The 25,946-nt window shown below is 36.3% G+C and overlaps 1 protein-coding gene across 4 annotated transcripts in view; it reads left to right on the forward strand.

The window, feature by feature from the left end:
• Positions 1–24,277, forward strand: part of DPY19L4 (dpy-19 like 4) — a 103,674-nt gene extending 79,397 nt beyond the window's left edge. For all 4 annotated transcript variants that reach the window (XM_071207925.1, XM_071207926.1, XM_004474701.4 and 1 more), the window contains 6 exons: positions 8,420–8,540; positions 10,799–10,855; positions 11,729–11,811; positions 15,657–15,789; positions 18,199–18,357; positions 20,559–24,277. In XM_071207925.1, the coding sequence (XP_071064026.1) occupies positions 8,420–8,540; positions 10,799–10,855; positions 11,729–11,811; positions 15,657–15,789; positions 18,199–18,357; positions 20,559–20,723 (718 nt within the window). In that variant the 3' untranslated portion in view covers positions 20,724–24,277. The remainder of the gene's footprint in view (positions 1–8,419; positions 8,541–10,798; positions 10,856–11,728; positions 11,812–15,656; positions 15,790–18,198; positions 18,358–20,558) is intronic.
• The last annotated feature ends 1,669 nt before the right edge of the window (positions 24,278–25,946 follow it).

The raw sequence follows: 25,946 nt of genomic DNA on the forward strand, positions 1-25,946 counted from the left end.
ATGTTATATATGTGTAATTCAAGGTGAATGATGCCTGCTGAAACAGTACACTAGACCCTAGTATTGATACCGGCTGATTGGGAAAATAGTGTGACTTGGGAGAATAGTGTTGATATTTCTAGCAATAAAGTTAGGAGGAGAACTTAGTTGACCAGAGAAAACTAAAACAATCCTCTGTCTTAACTTGTTTTCTATATATGTCCAGTCCTTCTCTTGAGTATTTACTTTTTAAAAACCTTCAGCAACTACAGTCTTCTTGAATTGATCTTTTTGCTTTCACATAACTCTAGACCATATGTAAATTTTGTTATGTCTATTTAAAAAATTTTTTTTCTGTGTAATGTTGTATTCCATCTTGATGAGAAGTCTTTGAGGGCAGTGGCCATGTTTTCTTGTTTTCTTTTTTCCTTTTTAGTGTTTTGATCTTTCTGCACTACATGATCATTCAATGTTTATAAATGAATGATTTTTTTCTGTTCCATAGCTTTACTGTTTTATAAAGCCATAATAATTGACATTTATATTCTGGTCCCAGATTGATCTAATCTCTTCTGCTTTTGACACCAGGGAATATGTCATGAAAGATTTTGGTTATTCTTCTTAGTATTAATCATAAAAGATATCCCCTGAAATATTTTTTTTCCTTCATATCCTGCATGAAGCTTTGCCATCTGTAAATTTATTCAAAACTCTTCTTTTTCCTCTTCATCTCCAAGGGTTATGGGTTCCTTTTGTTTCTTTTATAACCCACAATGGAAATTAATGTACTTTTATTTGCGCAAGTTCATTTTTCTGTATACCTTGATTTTTTATCTTTCTAATTTAAGAGCTTGAATTTTTTAATCCCTGTTTTTAAAAACTAATCTTAAAAGTAATAAATATTCAGCATATAACAAACTGAATCTTTACATAAATATATGAAGCATATTTATATACTCCATCTCATTCCTCAGAGGTTACCACTACTAGGAATATTTTTCCAGATGTTATTTTTGGCCCATCTATAGATCTATAATTAAAAAAAAAAAAATACTCAGGTACTACTACGCATGAAATTTTGTAGCTTGCTTTTTTATTTTCATAATAACATTTAATATTACCTATTGAAAGACACTTAGGTTCTTCCAAATTTGTTTCCTGTTAAAACAAAATACTGGGAAGCAGACTTGGCCCAGTGAATAGGATGTCCGTCTACCACATAGGAGGTCCACGGTTCAAACCCCGGGCCTCCTTGACCCATGTGGAGCTGGCCCACGTGCAGTGCTGATGCGCGCAAGGAGTGCCGTGCCACGCAGGGGTGTCCCCACGTAGGGGAGCCCCATGCACAAGGAGTGCACCCCATAAGGAGAGCCACCCAGTGTGAAAGAAAGTTCAGCCTGCCCAAGAATGGTGCTGCACACACAGAGAGCTGACCCAGCAAGATGACACAACAAAAAGAGACACAGATTCCTGTGCTGCTGACAACAACAGACGCGGACACAAAAGAACACGCAGCAAAATAGATACAGAGAAGAGAGAACTGGGGTGGGGTGGGGGGAAGGGAGAGAAATAAATAAATAAATAAATCTTTTAAAAAACCAAAAAAAAACAAAAACAACATACTGCATACTGTAGTTGAAACCCTTGCATGTATATCTTTGTACACTTATTATAGTATTTTTATAAGCCAGCTTATTAGAAATGGGATTGCATACTTTAGGGTATTTAAAATTTTTATATGTTCTGCCATATTGCCTTCTTTTTAAAATTTTTAAAAATAACTTTCAAATCCATGAAAAATAAAATGCAACTCAACAAGTTATGGAAATATTACTCCTCAAAATTTCTTTCCAGGTACTTTTTTTTTTTTTTTTTAAGATTTTTTAAAAAAGATTTATTTAAGCATTTTTTAAAAACTTTATTTATTTATTTAAGTTTTTTCCCCCCAGCTCCCACCCTGCTGTTTTTGCTGTCTGTGTCCATTTGCTGTGTGATCTTCTGTATCTATTTCTCTTTTTGTCCTCTCATCTTTCTCTTCTAGGATTCAGAGGGATTCAATCCTGGGGACCTCTGATGTGGAGAGAGGTTTCCTGTCAGTTGCACCACCTCAGTTTCTGGTCTCTACTGCACTTCACCTTGACTCTCCCCTTTGCCTCTCTTTTGTTGCATCATCGTCTTGCTGTGTGATTCACTTGCATGGGCACTGACTCACCGTGCGAGCAATCACATGAGCCCTTGGCTCACCACACAGGCACTCTAACGGGCTCTCGGCTTACCGCGTGGGCACTGGTTCACCATACAGGCATGCTTTCTCTTCTTTTTCACCAGGAGGTCCCAGGGATGGAACCTGGGTCCTCCCAATTTGGTAGGTGGAGGCTTTATCACTTGAGCCACAGCGGCTTCCCTTTTCAGGCACTTTTAACTCATTTAATTCCAACTACTAATTCATTAGTTCTTCTGATATTCAGAAAGATATACAGATGAATACAGATTAGTTAAATGATGTTGTCAAGGTCTCCTTATTAATGAAAAAAATGAAGATTAAAAAATGCTTAATTATATTCAGATCTCACAGAACCAAACTCCATCTTCTTTTTTTTTTTTAACTTTAGCATTAAAATAGTATACCAACATTCCTTTTGCTACAGAAACACCACAATGTTGCTGCCAACTACAGTTCACAAATCACACTAGTTCTCTTTCCCATGTATCACCACTTTTAATATGCTGTAGCAGTAGAACATGTCTGTATTTTTTTAAAGATATATTTTATTTATTACCCCCCTCCCCTTGTTGTTTGCACTCACTGTCTGCTCTCTGTGTCTTTAGGAGGCCCTGGGAACTGAACCGGGGACCTCCCATGTGGTTGGCGGGGGCTCAGTTGCATGAGCCACATCTGCTTCCCACATTACTGTATTTATACTATCAGCCAGAATCTTCATCCACTGTCAAAATATTGTTATCCATTCCCAATATCATCCTCCAGCTGTCCTCCAACTAACATTAATCTCCCTAGATTACTCGTTTCAGCCACATTCACATCCATAAATCAACAGTATTTCTTATGCTCACCATAATATGCTACTATCAAATTCAACCATCACCACACATTTACATTTGACCTTATTAAAAATTCTACACACATCCAGCATCGTCCTCCCCTTTTCATCCCACATTCCATCTCCCTCTAGCCTGTATTTCATAGCTCAACTCCATTAAGTCTACTCACTGTATTTAGTTCAAATCAGTGAGACCCATACAATATTTGCCCTTTCATGTCTGACGTATTTCATTCAATATAATATTCTCAAGGTTACTCCATGTTGTCATGTACTTCCCTAGTTGATTTCTTCTTACAACTGAATAGTATTCCATCTTATGAATATACCACATTTTATTTATCCATTCATCAGTTGACAGACACATGGGTTGTTTCCAACTTTTAGCAATTGTGAATAATGCTACTATGAACAACAGTGTGCAAATATCTGTTTGTGTCCTCTGAATATATTCCTAGCAGTGGGATTGCTGGATCACGTGGCAGTGGGAAAGCTTTCAGTCTTTCTCCACTGAATATAGTGTTAGCTGTGAGTTTTTCATATGTGTACTTTATCATACTGAGAAAGTTTCCTTCTATTTCTTTCACAGTGTTTTTTGTCTAGAAAGAGTGTTGTATTTTGCCTCTTACAAATGCCTTTTCTGCAACAATTGAAATGAGCATGTGATTTTTTTCTTCTTCAATTTATTAATGTGGTATATTACACTGATTTTCTTATGTTGAACCAGCCTTGCATATCTGGTATGCCTACTTGATCATGATGTATATTTTTTTTTATGTTTTTGGGTGAGTTAACAAGTATTTTGTTGAAGGTTTTGCATTTATATTCTTTAAAGAAAATGGTCTGTTTTCCTTTCTTCATTTGGTTTTGGTATTAGGGTGATCTTAGCTTCATAGGAATTAGGTAGCATTCTTTTTTGTTCAATTTTTTCTAAGAGTTTGAGCAAGATTCATATTAGATCTTCTTTAGATGATTGGTAAAATCACCTTTGAAGTCATCTGGTCCCAGTCTTCTCATTTTGGGGAGGTTCTTCATGACTATTTCAATTTCTTTACTTGTGATTGGTTTGTTGAGGTCTTCTGTTTCTTCTTTGGTTGGTATGGTTTGTTCATGTGTTACCAGAAATTTGTCCATTTCATCAATGCTGTCTAGTTTACTGAGATATAGTTGTTCATAGTATCCTCTTATAATCTCTTTTATTTCTGCTGGGTCAGTGGCAATGTCACTCTTCTCATTTCTTTTCTTCCCCCCACCTTCCCCCCCACCCTGCTGTGTTTGCTGTCTGTGTCCATTTGCTGTGTGATCTTCTGTATCTATTTCTCTTTTTGTCTTCTCTTTTCGGTTTTCTCCTCTAGGATTCACTGGGATTCGATCTGCGGACCTCTGATGTAGAGAGAGGTTCCCTGTCACTTGTGCCACCTCAGTTCCTGGTTTCTGCTGTGCTTCACCTTGACTCTCTCCTTCATCTCTTTTGTTGTGTCATCATCTTGCTGTGTGAATCACTTGTGCAGGCACTGGATCACCACACAGGCACTCAGCTCACTACGCAGGCACCCACGCTGGCCCTCAGCTCACCGTGTGGGCACTGGCTCACTGCACAGGCACACTTTCTAGTTTTCTTTTTTTTTTTTTTTAACCAGGAGACCCCTGGAATTGAACCTGGGTCCTCCCATATGTTAGGTGGAAGCCCTATCACTTGAGCCATACCTGCTTCCCTCTGATTTTATTTATTTGCATCTTTCCTGGGGTTTTTTTGTCAGTCTAGCTAAGAATGTATTGATTTTGTTCATCTCAAAGAACCAACTTTTAGTTCTGTTGATTTCCTCTGTTATTTTTTTATTCTCTATTTCATTTATTTCTGCTCTAATTGTTATTATTTCTTTCCTTCTACTTGCTTTGTGATTAGTTTGCTGTTCTTTTTCTGGTTCCTTCAGGTGAGCAGTTAGATCTTCAATTTTAGCTCTTTTTTTTTTTTTTTTTTACTTATTTCTCTCCCCTTCCCCCTCTAGCACCCCCACTGTCTGCTCTCTGTGTCCATTCGCTGCGTGTTCCTCTTTGTCCACTTCTGTTGTTGTCAGGCACGGGAATCTGTGTTTCTTTTTGTTGTGTCATCTTGTGTGCCAGCTCTCCATGTGTTTGGCACCATTACTAGGCAGGCTGAACTTTCGTTCACGCTAGGTGGCTCTCCTTACGGGGTGCACTCCTTGTGCATGGGGCTCCCCTACACAGGGAAACCCCTGCGTGGCACGGCACTCCTTGCATGCATCAGCACTGCACATGGGCCAGCTCCACACAGGTCAAGGAGGCCCGGGGTCTGAACCGCAGACCTCCCATGTGGTAGAAGGATGCCCTATCCACTGGGCCAAGTCCGCTTCCCTCTTTTTTCATTTTTAATGTAAGCATTGAGGGTTATGGATTTCCCTGTCAGCCTTGCCTTTGTTGTATCCCATAAGTTTTGGTATGTTGTGTTCTCGTTTTCATCTGTCTTGAGGTATTTTTTTTTTTTTTTTTTTTTAAAGATTTATTTATTTTATTTAATTTCCCCCCCCTCCCCTGGTTGTCTGTTCTTGGTGTCTATTTGCTGCGTCTTGTTTCCTTGTCCGCTTCTGTTGTCGTCAGCGGCACGGGAAGTGTGGGCGGCGCCATTCCTGGGCAGGCTGCTCTTTCTTTTCACGCTGGGCGGCTCTCCTCACGGGCGCACTCCTTGCGCGTGGGGCTCCCCCACGCGGGGGACACCCCTGCGTGGCGCGGCACTCCTTGCGCGCATCAGCACTGCGCATGGCCAGCTCCACACGGGTCAAGGAGGCCCGGGGTTTGAACCGCGGACCTCCCATATGGTAGACGGACGCCCTAACCACTGGGCCAAAGTCCGTTTCCCTGTCTTGAGGTATTTACTGATTTCTCTTACATTTTCTTATTTGACCTACTGATTATTTAAGAGTATATTGTTTAATCTCCATATATTTGTGAATTTTCCCTTTTTCTCCCTGTTATTAATTCCCAACTTCATTCCATTATGATCAGAGAAAATATTTTGCATAATAATAAATCTTTTTAAATGTATTGAAATCTGACTTATATCCCAATATATCGTCTGTCTTGGAGAAAGATCCATTAGCACCTGAGAAGAATGTATGCCTTGTTGCTTTGGGGTATAATGGTCTGTAAATGTCTATTAGTCTATCTCATTTATCATATTATTCAAACTCTCAGTTTCCTTTTTTTATCCTCTATCTAATGCTGAGAGTGGAGTGTTGAAGTCTCTGTTATTGTAGAGATGTCTCTTTCTCCCTTCTGTTTTGCCAGTGTGTATCTCATGTATTTTGGGGCACCTGTGTTAGGTGTATAAGTATTTATTATTGTTATTTCTTTTTGATGAATTGTCCCTTTTATTAATAGATAGTACCCTTCTTAGTCTTTTATAATAATTTTTCATCTAAAATCTATTTTAATCTGATATTAGCATTGCTTTACTCACTTTTTTTTTTTAATTGCTGTTAGTGTAGAATATCTTTTTCCTATTTTTCATTTTTAGCCTGATTGTGTCCTTGAATTTAAGGTCATCTCTTTTAAATAACAACTAGATGGCTTTTTTTTTTTATCCTTTCTATCAGTCTATGTCTTTTTTTTTTTTTTTTTTTTTTTTTTTTAGGTACTGGACTGGGGATTGAAACTGGAAACCTTTTTTTTTTAAAGTTTATTTATTTCTCTCCCATTCCCCTCCCCCCCAGTTGTCTGCTCTCTGTGCCCATTCTCTGTGTGTTCTTCTGTGACCACTTCTATCCTTATCAGCAGCACCAGGAATGTATGTTTCTTTTTGTTGCATCATCTTGTTGCGTCAGCTCTCCGTGTATGCGGCGCTGTTCTTGGGCAGGCTGCACTTTCTTTTGCACTGGGCGGCTCTCCTTATGGGGCACACTCCTTGCTCATGGGGCTCCCCTACACAGGGGACACCCCTGAGTGGCACAGCACTCCTTGCACGCATCAGTACTGCGCATGGGCCAGCTCCACATGGGTCAAGGAGGCCCGGGGTTTGAACCACGGACCTCCCATGTGGTAGGTGGACGCCCTATCCATTGGGCCAAGTCTGCTTCCCTGAACCTGGGATCTTGTATGTGGGAAGCTGGTGCTCCATCACTGAGCCACATTGACTCCCTGAGTTGTTTTTTTCATTTGTTTGCTTGTTTTTTTGTTTTTTGTTTTGGTGGGGGTGAGGCATTGGGAACCGAATCCAGGACCTCCCATATGAGAAGCAGGCACTCAACTGCTTGAGCCACATCCACTTCCCAGCCTATGTCTTTTAATTGGGGAATTCAGGCCATTAATAGTCAGTGTTACCACTAACTTTTCTCATTCATTTTGTCCCTTGGCTTTCTGTTGTCATATCTTACTATTGTCTGTCTTTTAACCCTTTCAATTTTCTCTTACTTATGTTCTTCATTTCTATACTCTCCTCCAGAGCTCTATCCCTTGTATTTTCCTTTCAGGCTGTAACACACCCTTTAATATCTCTTTTAGTGGAGCTGATGTAGCTCAGTGGTTGAGTACCTACTTTGCATGTATGAGGTTCTGGTTTTAATCCCCAGAACATCGTAAAACAAAACAAAACAAAACATCTTTTGTAGATTTGTTCTCTTGGTAACATACTCTCTCTTTTTGTTTGTCTGTAAAGACTTTAAATTTACCTTCATTTATGAAGGGTAGTTTTGCCCAGTAAAGCATTTTTGGCTGGCTGTTTTTCTCTCTCAGTACCATAAACATATTGTTTACCCTATCACCTCCATGGTTTTGTTAAGAGATCGGCACTCAATGGTTCTCTTGTAAGCAATACATTGCTTTTCTCTTGCTGCTCTCAAAATCCTTTATCTTTGGACTTTGACAGTGGGAATAGATGTCTCAGTATAGGTCTGTTGGATTTATTCTGTTTGGGGTACACTGTCTTTGAATATTGATATTCATATCTTTCATAAGTGTTGGAAATTTTTCAATTAATATTTCTTCAAATGTTCTTTCTACACCTTTTCCATTTTTTCTCTTGTTGGGAGACCTATTATGCATGTATTTATATATTTCATGTTGTCATTGCCTTTTGAAAAAAGCTATAACACTTTATAAATTATATTCTCTCTAAGAATATAATTTTACTGTACCTCACCAATGTTAATCCTTTTAATTTATCACCATTTAATAATCTACACATCTTCTTGATTATTTAAGAACTGAGTAACAATGCATTGTTGAATATTAGAAAGTGAAACGTTTTCATTCTCCCCTAACATTTTAGTATTTTTGTGGGTGATGGGAAAGAACTCAGAAAAGAGAAATCAGATAATAATGATGTTCATAAAAACCTTGTATGTGCCTCCTTTTGTTTTTTCCAGCTTGAAATACCTCTGGACTCCTTATGTGTGCATGTTAGCCGCATTTGGTGTGTGTTCTCCTGAACTTTGGATGACACTTTTCAAGTGGCTTCGATTAAAAACTGTACACCCAATATTGTTGGTGAGTCTTTGTTATTTTGTGTTTGGTGTTTACTTCTCTCTCAATTATATAAAATGAAATGCTAATAAATGGAAACACATTGACTACAATTGAAATAGCATGAATAAACTACATTATGACTTAAAAGTAAAAAAAGAGACCCTGTGGAAGAAATTTTGTATAATTTCTGATTATAAAAGTAATGCATTTCATTGCAGACAACTCAAAAATAAAATGTAAAGGACAAGTAAATCAGTAATTTGAGAGGCGGTCAAGATACATTTTTTCTGTCTTTCTTGCTTTGATTTAGAACAGTGGTATGTTTTTCATGTGAATGAAACATTTATAGTATGCCTAATACTGTGCTAGGTGTTTAGAATATAAAGATAAATAAAAACACAATGAATTTTATCAAGTAGATCATAGTATCCTAGACATAAACAGATAAGAAGTATTCATAGGTTGATTTTGGAACATAGGGAAGGGCTGCTTATTTCACTTTTTTTTAGGTATTCAAAGAACGGGAAAGAAAAGGTTTTCATGGAAGGAAGAATAAACACAGGTAGGCAGGGGTCAGATGTAGTCAAAGGGAATAAAAACAGGCAGAGAAAAAGCATAGTATATTTATTTTTACTGGCAAATAAAGTGTGAGGCAGGAGTGAAAATATGAGAGTGGAGAAGTAAAAGTTCAGGTCAAAGGAGCCTTTGAGTGTCATGCTCTGGAAGTTGGTCTTGTCCTATAGGAAATAGGATAGCATTGAAGATTTTTATGCAGGGGAGTGAAAGAGTCAGCTACATTTTCTATTAGATCACTTTTACAGTTCTGGGAAGGATAGGCTGTTACCTAGATACAGGCCATAGTGAATGGAAATAGTAAAAGCTTCAGTTTATTAAGTTCTCAATTTGTGTCAGGTACTTTCTAGAAGCATTTCACATGCTATTCAATGCTTCAAAGACTCTATTAGGGGACGCAGATGTGGCTCAAGCAGTTGGGCTCCTGTCTACCATATAGGATGTCCAGGATTAGATGCCCAAGGCCTCCTGGTGAAGGCAAGCTGGTCTGTGTGGTGATCTGGCCTACGCCGAGTGCTGGCCTGCGCAGAGTACTGTCCCACGCAGGAGTGCTGGCCCACATGGAGAGCTGGGACAGCAAGATGACACAACAAAAAGAGACACAGAGAAGAGATAATAAGAGATGCAGCAGACCAGGTTGCTGAAGTGTGGTGCAAGAGAATGATCACCTCTCTCCCACTCTGGAAGGTCCCAGAGTCGGTTCTTGGAGCTGCCTAATGGGAATACAAGCAGACACAGAACACACAGAGAATGACACAGAGAGCAGATGGTGGGTGGGGAATAAATAAATGAAATAAATCTTTAAAAGGAAAAAAAAAAGACTCTGTTAGCAAGGTTTTATTATCTCTGTTCTATAGACAAAGGAAGAAACTAAGGCTTAAAATGGCTAAATGAACTTGCCTAAGATCATATAGCTTGTGAGAGTGGAAACTGTGATTCATATCCAGGCTTTTCTGACTTCAAACTGATTAAGACTGTGCTATACTGGAATGAAAAAAAATAGAAGATTAATAAGACCTGGTACGTGATTAAAAATAGGGGAATGGAGAAGAGGGAACAACCATGGATGTCTCTTCGGTTTCTGGCTTGTATGACTTCTAGATCATGGGGTCAGCAACTAACATGGGATGATAGGAAGAACATGTATTGACAGGAAGATTACAAATTATTTGTGATAATAGTCACATTGTATTTTGTCAGTCTTATACCCAAAGGAATTTATGCATTCTTATTTTAATGTTTTATTGGTATATATTAGCTATTTTCCTGTGTTAATTCACTGTCTTTTGGGGGGTTGCCATTAGCTTTTTAGGTAGCAGATCAGTATGCTTTATAAGCTCTTCAAAACTTAAATTACTCTTAAATTGTCACATATTGATTCCTTATTTGAAATATTAATATAGGCATTATCTTTTTATATGTTCTGCCTTAAATTCATACATTAAATAACATGTATCACTTTATTTCCAGCTTAATATGTCTGAAACTCTTTAGTCTTCACATTTCTCACTCAGTGAACTAGGTTCCAAGCTGAGTTTTTTTGTTGTTGTTGTTTCTCCATTTGAAATTATTATAAGGATATGTGAATTGTATTATTTGTAATTTGTCATAGATTCATTGTGTACTATTTCTGAATTCTGAAACATGTGTTTCAGAAACATAATCCTTTATTCTGAAACATAATCCTTTTTGCTTTAATATTTTAGGCTCTTATTTTGAGCATGGCTGTGCCCACTATAATAGGTTTTAGCTTATGGAAGGAGGTAAGAACATCAGTCTTTTACATTATTAAAATGTACTTTTTCTACAAAATAGTAATGAATTTATATGTATGGGAAGGAAAGTTATATTTAGACACTGTTCTAACAATGTATGTGTAGTGTAATATTCTTACTAGTAGTTGATGCAATTCTCTAGCCTATTGCGGTTGTTAATTCAATTTATAATTGACAAAGGAATTTGCTGAATAGATAGGTCTTAATATTATAAAATAGTTTGGCAACTCCAAATGTTCAATATCTATAAAGTAATAATTCTCTGGCTTATATAATGTGACATGAAACTAATTGTCAATAAACCTGTAAATTATTTGATCTGAAGTTAAAAAAAAATTGTGAGTATGTGTGTGTGAAAGATACAACTGAAGATTCATTTTTTTGGTAATAAAAATATTTATTGAGTCTAGGCAGTGAATTATAAATATATGGTAGATTATTTGGATTGAGGAAAATGAGCAGGTCACTGAAAGAGATCAGAGGGAGCCAATAATTCTCTGGCTTATATAATGTGACATGAAACTAATTGTCAATAAACCTGTAAATTATTTGATCTGAAGTTAAAAAAAAATTGTGAGTATGTGTGTGTGAAAGATACAACTGAAGATTCCTTTTTTTTGATAATAAAAATATTTATTGAGTCTAGGCAGTGAATTATAAATATATGGTAGATTATTTGGATTGAGGAAAACGAGCAGGTCACTGAAAGAGATCAGAGGGATCCATGATGTTTTTTTCCATGAGAATAATGTAATACTATTTGCTTTAAGTTAGGCTTTTAGTCTTTTGAAATACTCTGAACAATTTTAAACTTTCTAATTGCTTATATGTACCTTCTCAGGATTTTGTTTTCCATTTTAGTTTTTTCCAAGATTAATGTCAGAATTATTGGAACTACAGGAATTCTATGACCCAGATACAGTGGAACTTATGACCTGGATAAAGTAAGAATTGCCCAAGGCTGTTTGTTAAACTATTAATTAATCATCATGATGTCTAATGGATATGGAAAATAATACTTTCTCATATTTTCTCATAAAATTCAGGAATTTTTCCCTGTTTTTAGTGATATTTAATTTGTATTATAATTTATAATCCTAATTTTCTAATTAAAACTTAACTATGTGCTTAAAAATATAGCACTGAGAAATTTGGGATTTGGGACTTCCATTTTTGACAATGCAGCAGACTAGTGACCTTAAAACTCTCCTGTCATCGATTCCAAAGAAATGTGGAATAAAAAATAACAAATTTTCTATTATTTAGATAGTTGAAAGGATGCTTCCTCTGCCATTGGTTGGAGGTGGGTGGGTGGTGGATTATTAGTTCTGCTAACCAAGGAGTTTGGGTGTTTTTTTAGTTTTGTTCTTTTATATTTTTAGAATATTTTTTTCTCTATTAGAGAAGTTGTGGGTTTATAGAACAATCGTGCATAAAATAGAGGATTCCTATACACCACCCAACCATTAACACCTTGCAGAGATGTGGAACATTTGTTACAATTGATGATAGCACATTTTTATAATTGTGCTATTAATTAAAGTCCACGGCTTAGCTTTTGGTTCACTGTGTGTTATAGTTCCATGGATATTTTAAAGAAAATTTTTATTCCCTTACCATATATACAATCAACATTTCCCCTTTTAGTCATATCAAGATATATATGTCAGTGCTGTTAATTGCATTCTCACTGTTTTCCTACCATCACCACCATCCATAACCAAACCATTTCCATCATTCCAAATAGAAAGCTGGTATATTTTAAGCCCTAACTTCCCATTCCTATCCCCACCCCATCCCCTGGTTACCCATATTCTAAAATAATTCTATGAGTTTACTTATTCTAATTGTTTCAAATCAGTGATATCATAACAATATTTGTCCTTTTGTGTCTGGCTTATGTCACTCAGTATGATATCTTCAAGGTTCATCCATGTTGTCATATGTATCAGGACTTCATTCCTTTTTACAGCTAAATAATGTTCCATTGTATGTATATACCACATTTTATTTATCTATTCATTGGTTGGTAGATACCCATCTTTTGACAATTGTGAATAATGCCATTATGAACATTGGTGTGAAGGCTTTGGGTTTTAATGCTCATACAGGACAGGAGATATTGCTTTGGGTCTGTGGAAACAGGGAGTTGCATTTGAGACCTCCAATCCCCCAACATACATCTATATAACGCAGGTACCCTTAAAGGCCTATACTAGGGAAGCAGACTTGGCCCAGTGGTTAGGGAGTCCGTCTACCACATGGGAGGTCCACGGTTCAAACCCCGGGCCTCCTTGACTCCTGTGGAGCTGGCCCATGAGCAGTGCTGTTATGCACAAGGAGTGCCGTGCCATGCAGGGGTGTCCCCACATAGGGGACCCCCACACGCAAGGAGTGCGCCCCGTAAGGAGAGCCGCCCAGCACGAAAGAAAGTGAAGCCTGCCTAGGAATGGTGCCGCACACACGGAGAGCTGACACAAGATGACACAACAAAAAGAAACACAGATTCCCATGCCCTTGACAACAGCAGAAGCAGGCAAAAGAACATGCAGCAAATAGTCACAGAGAACAGACAACTGGGGCTGGGTGGGGGGGAGGGGAGAGAAATAAATAAATCTTAAAAAAAAGTAAAGGGCTATCCTATCAGTGAAATGATGGACTAACAAAATATCTACTATGTGGTAAAGAAAGATGATAAGAAAGCATGTGTCTCTTTACCTTAGCTATTGGTAAAAAAAAAAAGTCTTCCTTCTGAATTTGTAGCAATATATCTAAATTCACATGGGCTCGGGTTTGAAATTATACTTATTTAATCCAGGAAACCTCAAATCAAGAAATAAGCATAAAAAGTGGTCCTGGGCTGCCTAGGGTACTTGCTACACCCTCAACCCAAACTACTTAGATTTCTCTTAATAAAGCTTCATGACAGTGAGCACTAAAATTATAAAACACGTGCGGAAACAATCCAAGATAGAAAGAATCAGCTGTTGTTTATGACAAACAGCAGAATTAAACTGCTAGCAATTTTTGCTAATAAAAGTTGTAGGGAGCGGGTGTAACTCAGTGGTCGAGCACCTGCTTCCCATGTACAAAGTCCTGGGTTCAATCCACTGTGCTTCCTAAAAAAATAAGAAGTTGTTTGTATCAGTTTTTGCTGTGTAATAGACCACTACAAAATTCTGTGGCTTTCAAATAATTTTTTTTTAAATTGTTATTTCTCACAGTTTTCAGGGTCAGCAGGTTGAGAGCAGTGGGGAGTATTCTGGTATAGGCAAACTCAGCTAGAGTTGGATAGTTGGGAATGGTCTCTCTCACAAATCTGAGGTTGGATTGGTGTCAAGAGGATGGGATTTACTTGGCTCTATGTCTCTCATCATCCAGCAAGTTAGCCAGGGCTGGTTCACAAGTTATCAAGAGCAGCAAGAGGGGAAAATCACAATGTCAAGCATCTCTTAAGTTTCTACTTGCATTATGCATTATGTTTGCTATTGTCCTATGGCCAAAGCAAATCACATGACAAAGCCTAGAGCTGCCTCCAAGAATATGATAAAGGGAGAGGAATTATTGCAGCCATTTTTGCAACTAATCTTCCCTTTGGATAAAGACTATGAAATAACTACATTGAAAATAATTAAAGATAGGGAAAAATTAAAACATTTAAAAAGTATAAAACACTACCAAAAAAAGAGGAAATAAATTGAAAAAGATAGACAAAAAATGTTCTAGAATGAGGAACACATTTGTAGAATAGTTATATAGAAATGAAGATGAGTATTACTATAAGACCTTGTTGGCATAAAGATACCCTTTGTATGATTAAAAATTTTGTTTCTATCACCCTTAACTATCGCTGATTAATACTTTTTGTGAGTGCAGACAGAGTCTACAAGATTTCCTTAATATTTCAGCATAATATTTGCCCTTGTGAAGTACTGACTACACATTCGTGTGTTGTCATTAACAAAAGAGGAAGCTACATCTCTGTATGTGTTCACCACAGTAATGTTTCAGAAACATAGTGAAAGCCTGAACTCTTATACATTGGACATTCATGCTTTGTGTATGTAATTATTCTTTTGTATGTTTCCCCCCACTTTACTGGGTACTCCTTGAGGACAGTGGCCATGTACTGGTGCTAACATTTCTTTATTTTCAGAGCCTGGCAATAAACCTAGCATGTAGTAGGTAGACACTGAATGCTAAATACAGCAAGTGAATTAAATAAGTGAAGGCATTAGAGCAACCTTTTGGGACCTGCTTATAGGTTTCATACCCTTGTAATGGCATCAGTCTGGGACTTTGAATCATGGCTCAAAGTGGTAAAGTCCTACATATGTTATTTGGAGACATGAGTGAAGGTTGGGAGGAAGCAGGAGGATAAATGGATTTGTAGAAGGAGGGGATTGTGGTGGTTGATATTTGCAAAATGTGAATTTGAGAATTCACAGTATCACCATTGGCCTGACTACTCTATCTAAAATAGTGTCTTCCTGTTACTCTATTCCTTTATTTTTTAATGGCATTGTTATCACCATATATTTATTGTTTATTGTTTCTTGAGAGCATGGATGTTGTCTTTTTTTTTTTGGCTATAGCACCAATACTCAACAGTGACTGGCACATACGTAGTAGTTGTTCAAATTTTTTTAATGGATCCATAAATAAAATGAATGAAAACTGACTTTTACAATATATTCTAAGTTATTTGGTATTTCAGAGTTGATATAAGCCATTGATCTAAATAGTATACTTGCCTTTTCAGTGAATATAACTTTTTGGTTCTTTGCAGAAGACAAGCTCCCATTGCAGCTGTGTTTGCCGGGAGTCCACAGTTAATGGGTGTGATTAAATTATGCACTGGATGGATGGTGACAAGTTTGCCTCTTTACAATGATGATGATCTTCTCAAGAGAAATGAAAATGTAAGGCATTTTAAATTCTACGTTTGGATCTTTTTTACAGCACTCTATATTTTAGTACAGTAGTGCTATAGTGATGAATATGATACTATTTATTGCAGAGATAGGAGAAACCAACCAGTTTTAGAAGAAAAAGATTGATTGGCTTTAATTTTTAAAAAGCTGTTGTGTTAATTAGGGTTTTCGAGGGAAATAGTCAACAAGACATATCTGTCAATAGTATGCGATTTTATGAGTCTCTCATGTGACCTTGGGGATGCACAAGTCCAGGTTCCACAGGCAGATTGCAAGCAGGGGTTTAAAGAAAGTACAGGGAAGGTTCTTGACGAGTTCTGGGAGATGTTTTCTGTCCAAAGACTAGCCAGGAAATTCTCACTCAGTGCTGGGAATTACTTCCCCCTTTAAGGCATTCAACTGATTGGATAAAGCGTCACTCATTGCTGATGGCAGTCTTCTTGGCTGATGTAATTGTAATCAGCTATCTATGATTTACCACTGCAGTAAAGTCAATGGTGACAAAAGTTCATAAATGCCCTTGTATTATTACAGTTAGCCCAGTGCTTGCTTGACCAAACAACTGGGCATAATTACCTGGCCAAGTTGACACATTAACCTAACCATCATAGCTGTATATATATTTAACTAAAAGGAAAGCCAAATTAAAAATATTAAGTTCTTTGTTTTTTTTTAAAAAATCAAGTTTATTGAAATGTATTCATAAACTATGCAATCTATCTAAAGTATACAGTCAGTGGAATTTGATATAATCACAATGTTATGCATTCATCACTGCAGTCAGTATTAAAAATTTTTATTACTCCAAAAAGAAAAATGCCCTACCCCTTAGTAGTCACCTCACAATCTCTCTATCCTTCTCCTGCCATACATAACTGCTAATCCATTTCCATTTCTATAAATTTATTTGTATTTACATTTTGTATAGATGGAATCAAACAATATTTGGTACTTTGCATCTAATTTCTTTAATTTACCATGCTTTTTTTTGAGCATTGATGAAAGAATTTGAATCTATTATTATACCCTACAGTCCATAGTTTGCTTTGGTTGTATTTTTGCCCAAATATCACCCTATTATTAGCATCTCGTAACATTAATGTACATTTGTTCTGTTTCAGAGAAAAGCATTCTTATACATGGACTATTAATCATATTCATTTTCCACAAGAGAGTTTGTTATGCTATACAGTCCCATGTTTCATTTTTTAGTTTTCCTTCTGGTGATATATATGACTTTACACAGCTTTAGACTTTCCTTTTCAACTACTATCATACTCATAAGTTATTGTAGCTAATTACAGACACTGTAATGTGCTTTCAATATTTTTGTCCATTTCCAAGCATTTCCAGACTCTTAACCAATACTGCACATATTAAGCCTCCACTTCCCATTCTCTATCGTAATTCTAGATTCTGATGACCTATATTCTAACTATTACCTCTATGAGTATGCTCATTATATTTAGTTCATAATAGTGAAATCATACTACATATATATATAGTTTTTTAACATTTATTTTATTTATTTCTCCCACCTCCTCTCTTGAATTTGCTGTATCTGTTTGTTGTGTACTGGTCTTCTTTTTTTTTAGGAGGCACCAGGAACTGAACCCAGGACCTCCCATGTGATAGGAGGAGCTCACTTGCTTTGAGCTACAACTGCTTTTTTTTTAAGATTTATTTATTTATTTCTCCCCTCCACCCCCCCACCTGTCTGTTCTCTGTGTCCATTCACTGTGTGTTCTTCTGTGTCTGCTTATATTCTCATCAGGCGGCACTGGGGATCTGTGTTTCTTTTTGTTGCATTATCTTGCTGTGTCAGCTCTCCGTGTGTGTGGCACCACTCCTGGGCGGGCTGCAGTTTTGCATTGTGCGGCTCTCCTTGCGCAGGGGCCACTCCTTGCGTGGGGGGCACCCTTACGCAGGGGCATCCCTGCATGGGCCGGCACTCCTTTCACGCAGCAGCACTGCACATGAGCCAGTTCACCACATGAGCCAGGAGGCCCTGGGTATCGAACCCTTAGACCTCCTGTGTGGTAGGCGGACACTCTATCTGTTGAGCCACATCTGCTTCCCTGTATTTAGTCTTGACCCAAGGATGAAACATGAGTATAAGCTTCCTGAGGGCAGCAATCATGTTTTAGTGAGTATCTTTATTTTCTGCAGATAGTTCCCAATACTAAGAACACAGAAGACACTCAATGTGTGGTTTTAATTAACAGTAGTTTTTGTTGTTGTTGTTTTTCTTTTTGTTTTTTTTTTTTCAGGCAGTACCAGAGATTGAACCCAGGGGCTCATACATGGGAAGCAGGCACTTAACCACTGAGCTACATCCATTCCCCAACAGAAGTTTTAAATGTCTTTTAAAATCACTGTTTTATTATATTCTTTCAGATCTATCAAATCTATTCAAAGCGATCTGCTGAAGATATTTATAAAATACTGACATCCTACAAAGCTAATTACCTAATTGTAGAGGATGCTATCTGCAATGAGGTGGGAACCATGAGAGGCTGTAGAGTTAAAGATTTATTAGATGTTGCAAATGGCCATGTAAGTAACAATTTTGATAGTTAAACTTTTTTTTTTTAGAAAAATGACTTTATACTTTATTTTTAGGACTTAAGACTATAGCTAAAATTCTATAATAATGGGGAGAGGCTATGAAAAATAGCTCAAAGTATTTTTTTAATGTGCAAGAAAAAAATTGGGTATTTTTGCAAAAAAATTTTTTTTTCATTTTACCAATGCCTGGATTCCTTAGTCAATGCCTGTTTTAACATTTACAAACAAAAGATGACATAATTTGATTTATATGATTTTATGTTTATTCATTATAATAATTGAAGGTCAGCTGGGTACATTTGACTATATTTTTTTGTTGAGAAATTTCTTATAATTTGATATGTATCTGGAAAAATTGCCCACTAAATTTTTTTTTTTTAAGATTTATATTTTTAATTTATTTCTCTTCCCTTCCCCACCCTCCCCACAGTTGTCTGCTCTCTGTGTCCATTCGCTGCATGTTCTTCTGTGTCTGCCTGTATTCTTGTCAGCGGCACCCAGAATCCATGTCTCTTTTTATTGCATCATCTTGCTGCATCAGCTCTCCCTGTATATAGTGCCATTCCTGGGCAGGCTGCACTTTTTTCACGCTGAGCGGCTCTCCTTACGGGGCACACTCTTTGTGCGTGGGGCTCCCCTACGCGGGGACACCCCTGCATGGCACATGGCACTCCTTGCGCACATTAGCACCGCATGTGGGCCAGCTCATCACATGGGTCAGGAGGCCCTGGGTTTGAACCTTGGTCTTCCCATGTGGTAGGCAGACACCCTATCTGTTGGGTCAAATTCGCTTCCCATGCCCACTAAATTGACACAGTGGCTGTACTGTACATTTAGTCCCTAGTACCTACAATAAGTGTATTTAGAGCCACTCTAGTTGTTGGCATTTAACTGTATCTTAATTTTCATATTTATTTCAGCTTTTTTCCCAACCTTTCTTACTTCTCAACCTGTATATCTGGCAACTGAGAACACTGACAGGAAAATTCGTGTATCTGATAATTAGTGTTTTCTGGAATGGATGCCTTGACTCCTGGGAAAATTGGGGGTGGGAAATCTTGGGAAAAGTTTAGTAGGTCATTCTAAGTTGGAGTACATATTCTATTCAGGTTGTATCCAAGATTTTTTCTATCCCTTCCCAAATAATTATAGCTCTTTGTCTTATCACCCCTGTACCAATTTGGAGGTAAGAAATGAATTTTTGTAATTTCTACTGTTTTCTTTCTTTGTAACCTCTTAATCTTATAATATAAACTTACTTTGTTTATGCTACATGTATTTTTACTTATTTATTTTTTATTTTCATTTTTTACATGTATTTTTAAATTTCCTCTATTGGTACTTAATAGCTGTAATCTTTGGTTTCTTGGTGACCAAATGAAATTTTATTAAACATCAGGTATTCAGTAATTACTTCTGTATTAATACTTGGTATCTGGAGCCTTTCTACTATGTTCTTGGCTTAGGTCCATCTACCCTTCTACTCCATTTTGAAGATCAGGTTACTTCTCTCTCATCATGCAAGGAACAGTCTTAAAGCTAATTTACCCTTTTCCTTTTTTTTTTTTCTTTTAAGAAGGTATCAGGAATTGAACCTGGGACCTTGTACATGTGAAGCAAGATGCTCAACCACTAACTACACCCATTCCCCTATACTCAGACATCTTTCCTAGGCAGTAGAGTAATATTCAATACTTTACTGTAAAAAGCCCTTCAAGCTATCTTAATTAACACCATTAGGTGAGAATGTAAAGGTTTGCATTTGATAAGTCACAAAAATTTACTGGCTTACTGGATAACAGTGAGTCAATTTTATACAAAGAGAAAAGTTTGAATATACATTAGGAATATAATGTGTCCATTTCTAAACCTTGGTAGGCTTCACAATAAGGTTCTTCAGAGGAATGAAAATGGACTATGGAGACATTACCTTCTAAATTTTAGGATTAAATATCTGAACTAGAAACATTTTATTTTAGTTTCTCAATCTTAAGTAAACTCAAGAGTTTAATAGACATGGTGACTCAGTTATGAAGAGTCTTCTATTTGCTAAACCATGTGAAATGTTTTATCGTCCATGTTTAGAAATAATATATTTTTTCATATAAATATAGTCATTTGTACCTTGATTTTATTTCTTCTTTAAGTGTAATAAGTGTTCTAATATTATTTTTCATATCTTTTGATAGGTAGTTTGCAAAGAAGGCGACAAATTATCCTACTCAAAATACGGGAGATTTTGTCATGAGGTCAAAATTAATTATTCTCCATATGTGAATTATTTCACTAGAGTATACTGGAATAGATCCTACTTTGTATATAAAATCAACACTGTGATATCCTTCCAGTCTTGAAAAGAGCAGAGCCGTCATTTCAAAGACATACTAAATGAAGTAAAGTGCAATTTTCTTCTACCTACATGTGGTGTCTTTTGCAGATCAGAGTATGGGCATTTGAAATGTTATTGCTTCTTTTTTCCTCTTGCCATTAATTGGACCCAGAGTTCTGTGAAAAACAAGATCAATGATTATTGTCCTTTGGTTAAATGTCAAATCTACCACACTATGGTATTCCAGCCAGGTGTTTTCCTTACTATCACATGGTCTCTAAGGGTTTCACTGTCTTAAATATTGTAAAACTTTCCCCATAAATCTTCATTCTATCATAATATTGATCTTGAATTTGAATATATTGAAGATCATAGTATATCTCTCAAATATAACATTTAATAAATGTTTAATGTGATATAATTATGATAGAAGGAAAGAAATATTCTTACAAGCCTGTTTCTGAAAGTGTTTCATTTTTTATAATAAAACTGAAATATTACAATAAAAAACTAATTTAAATGTTAGCTGAAGATATGTGGCATTTAAATTAAAATTGAAGCTATATAAAGGAAAGTGATTTTTAAGGATATACATAAAGTTATATCCAGTATTCAGAACACTCATTTTCCATGAGACTGCTCTCATTATCTGCTGCTTATAGAAGTAAGCACTTCTTTAGTAATATATAATGCATAATGTTTCATTTTGTTTTATGACTTTAAGTGATTACCTTTTTTCATTTATGCCCATAAATTTAATCATGATAAAACCTGCAATATGTTACCTACATATTTAAATAGATATTCGAAAGAATATTGTTCAGGTGTTTTTACAAAACTATATAGATATGGGTTATACCATCCATTCCCATGTAACTTACTGAAATATTAAGCAAAAATTTAAATCTTTATTAGACTAAGAAATCATACACTGAAATAAGCAACAATTTCTGAGATATGGGAGGTGCTGTTAAACATATCTCTGCATACAGATATATTTATTACAAAACACAAATGCTGTTAATTATTAAACTGATGCAGTCTTCAACATTAAGAGCAAAATGACATTATAATAAAATTTGTAACACCATTTCACCAGTCTTAATGCTGTGTTCCTTTTAGTTAAGTATTTTCATACTTTTAATCATCAATTAAAAGAAATTCTAAAATTAACTGGGCTTTATAAAGAGATTCAGGATCAATGTAGCCTATAGATATATCGTTTTAATAAAATGGTATGCACATTTAGTTTTACCTTGTACATCTGCTCAGTGAACAATTTTTCAAAAATTTCACTTGTTTAGGGCATTACAAAAATTGCATTTTCAGTACTCTAATATATTACATTAGAAATGAGCATCTTTTCATTGTCTTTATTTTCTGTGATGTATATAATTAAAAGTACAAAAACATACATTCTTAGACTAGCTCTAGGATGCTTTGCTTCTTTGGAGTTTAAGAATTGTTTGATGGTGTTATGTATCGGGTACATAAGTTTCATTGGTTCTCATTTGACCCTTTTATATAAATTTTTAACTATATTATCATAGCTTTAGGCAGTGTACTTCCGGTTTACTTTGTCTATCTGAGTAGTGAGTCATTTATATTTAGCTTCAAACCATATGACAATATTATCATAGGTACCGGACCAAGCACACAATTATAATCACATAGTAATATTTGTGATACCATATTCAAAGGTTAGTTTGCATATTTTGAAAGAGAAATAGAAACATTGCTTTCTGAGTAGTGTGAAATATTTAATTGAATTTTTAGCAATTTAGATTATGATCACATGCTGAATTAATTCAGTTTCGGTTGTGGGATTTTTTTTACATAGTAGTAAGCTGCTTTTCCTTCAATCACCATATTTTAAAAAATGAAATATATTTGGAAAAATTTTTACTTGAATGTTTAAATGCATTTTTCATTCAGCAGCAGTTATAAAGGAAAGTATTAGCTTGATTATAGAAAATAATGATACTGGATATTAGAGATAGACTTATTTTCTTCTCTTTTAACTGCAGTTAAGACAATAGCACTAGAAAACTTCTGGGTGCATTAATTCATTTCCTTTATTTGTAGAATAACAAATGATTAAGAATTTTGTAAGTAATTCCACATGACTAAATTAGAGTTGTTAGGTTTGACAATAAAGATTTCTTATAAAGGGAGCAAATTTATAGTTTTAGGATGGAAGGAACTACTTGACGAAATACAAAACATACTTTGTTGTTGGTATTGCAAACCCATTGAAATAAGTGCCTGAACTTTATTTCTAAGTTTTTACTTCTTATTTTCCAGAAGATATTATCCATTTCTTTCCTTTCCATAAGAAAATTTTGATAACTTTTTCCTCATCATGAAGCGCAAAAAAAAGAGTTAGTATTATGCTATTTTGACTATCAGGGTTTTTTTTGTTTGTTGTTTTGGATTTTTTTAGGAGGTACGAAGAATTGAACCCAGGACCTCCTATGTGGGAAGCAGATGCTCAGCCACTGAGCTACAACTTCTCCCCATCACTATTAGTTTTAATTCAGTAATAAGTAAGTGTTTGCTAAGAATAGAGATGGCATTTTTAGACTGCAAAATTTATTGAGCTTCCCAAATGCTAGAAGAAACAAACCAACAAATAAAACTTACTTGATAAGGTATATGACATTTTTTCTATGCTGGTTAAATGTTTTTTTCCAACTTTCAGAATCTGTATCTTGGTGTTTTTTTGTTAGATGGGTAAGATTTTACTACCTAAGGAGTATGCTTTGTACTTCAGCATTTACTTTTTTTCTTATTAATTTCTGTGTATATAAATAGCCAACTGTTTCAGAACATTGACCTAAATTACCAGTAGCCTCAATGCACCCTCTTCTGTACAGTTCAGACTGATTAACAGGAAAAGCAGAAATGAAAGTCAAAGTGTGTTACAAGTTGGTGCTGGAAAATATGCTTTAAAGAATAGATATTAAATTATTGAAGAACACTGAAAATAGCCATATTATTATCCCTACCATCTTAAACAGTGCCTTGAATAGGCAATTAAATAAATATTCGTTGAATTGAAGTAAAAAAGTATTATCATATTTAAACTTAAAAACTTGACTGAATTCTCCAAAGGAAATGGAAAATAAAATACTATTAAATTGTTTTATTTGTTTTTGAGAAATCATTTTGGGGGGCTTTTATTTTTGAACTGTTAAAATATTATGGATAAAAGGTATGCCTCTCTTTATAAAAGTGATGGGGTTTCTAAAAGTTGTCAATTAATTTTTTTATATTCATTAAAATATGCAAATATTTAAAGGGTATACGGTATGAATTATTCTGTATATTTAAGAGCCTTTAAAGCAAATAACTACTTTCTGATTTACATCTCAGTGTACTCTCATTTGTCCAATTTTTAAAAATATAGTTACATTGTTGCTATTTGCTAATTGTTTTAGATCCCAGTATGTATTAGAATTGCAGCTCTGAAAAATGCAAGTTGGGCAATTTCTTATTGAAGTAATATCTCATTACTAAGTTTTTGAATGTGTAAGGGTAATACTTTAAATAAAGTCAGACGTGAAAATTCTGAAAGAATATATTTGACTATTTTCTGTCTATTCAGGTTTCTAAACATTACACTTGTTTTCCATAATAATAAAAGTGAATATTGGAACCAAATTTGCTGAACTTAGCATAAAGGCATTTTTTAATCATTTCTGTATATAAAGCTTTTGGAATTGGCAACATTTTAATCTTGGCATATATAATCCTGTGTGCAATTCTGTAAGAGATATGTTGAACTTCTGACTCCAATATGTATTTAGTGGAGTAATGGTCTTAGAATAAAGAACCATGTGTTCCAAATTTATAGTTTGAAATATTTGGGAAACGGACTTGGCCCAGTGGTTAGGGCGTCCATCTACCGCATGGGAGGTCCGCGGTTCAAACCCCGGGCCTCCTTGACCCGTGTGGAGCTGGCCCACGTGCAGCGCTGATGCGCGCAAGGAGTGCCCCCCCATGCAGGGGTGTCCCCCGCGTAGGGGAGCCCCACGCATAACGCGTAAGGAGAGCCGCCCAGCGAGAAAGAAAGTGCAGCCTGCCCAGGAATGGCGCCGCCCACACTTCCCGTGCCGCTGACGACAACAGAAGCGGACAAAGAAACAAGACGCAGCAAAAAGACACAGAAAACAGACAACCGGGGGAGGGGAGGGGAATTAAATAAATAAATTTAAAAAAAAAATCTAAAAAAAAAAAAAGTTAATTTCAGGGAGCAGATGTGGCTCAATGGTTGAGCACTGACTTCCCACATACAAGGTCCCAGATTTGTTCCCTGGCCCCTCATACCTTAAAAAAAAAGTTAATTTCAATTAATATAAATCCTTGGGAGCAAATGTGGCTCAACTAGTTGGGTGCCTGCCTCCCACATGAGAGGTCCCAGGTTTGCTTCCTGGTGCTTCTTAAAGAAGACAAGCAGACACACAGTGAGCAGAGATGACAAGCAGACACAGCAAGCTCACAGACAAGGGAGCCACTTTGGGGGGTGGTAAGACATGTACTCAAGGGTTGAGATTTTAAAAGAATAGTAAATAAGTAAGTATATAAGTCCTTTAAAAGAATTGGGTTCTAAACTAGTTTACTTCATATTTTGTAACATTAAATATACTTTTTTGTTTTTTGAGGTACCTGGGGGCAGAAATTGAACCCAGGACCCCGTGTCGGTAGCCAGAACTCAACCACTCAGCCACATCAGCTTCCCTGAGTTGGTTTTATCATTTGTTTTGCTTGTTGTTTGTTTCAGCTTTTTCAAGGAGGCACAAGGGAACCAAACCTAGGACCTCCCAGGTGGTAGGCAGACACTCAACTGCCTGAGCCACATCCACTTTATTTTTTGATAAAGATTTATTTATTTACTAACACACACACACACACACACCCGTCATATGCTCTCTGTGTCCATTCGCTGTTTGTTCTTCTGTGTCTTCTTGTCTTCTCTTTAGGCAGCTCTGGCAACTAATCTGGGACTTTCCAGAGTGGGAGAGAGGCACTCAATTTCTTGTGCCGCCTCAGCTTCCTGGTCTGCTTTATCTCTTATTATCTCTCTATGTCTCTCTTTTTTTTCTCTTTTTATCATCTGGCTGTGCCAGCCAACTGCTTGGGCCAGTTTGCCATGCAGGCCAGCACTCCTGGGCAGGCCAGCACTCCTGCACAGGCCAGCTTGCCCCAGGAATTGAACACTAGACCTCCCATATGGTAGATGAGAGCC

Source organism: Dasypus novemcinctus, chromosome 14 (genome assembly GCF_030445035.2).
Source record: "Dasypus novemcinctus isolate mDasNov1 chromosome 14, mDasNov1.1.hap2, whole genome shotgun sequence".
Lineage (NCBI taxonomy): Eukaryota > Metazoa > Chordata > Mammalia > Cingulata > Dasypodidae > Dasypus > Dasypus novemcinctus.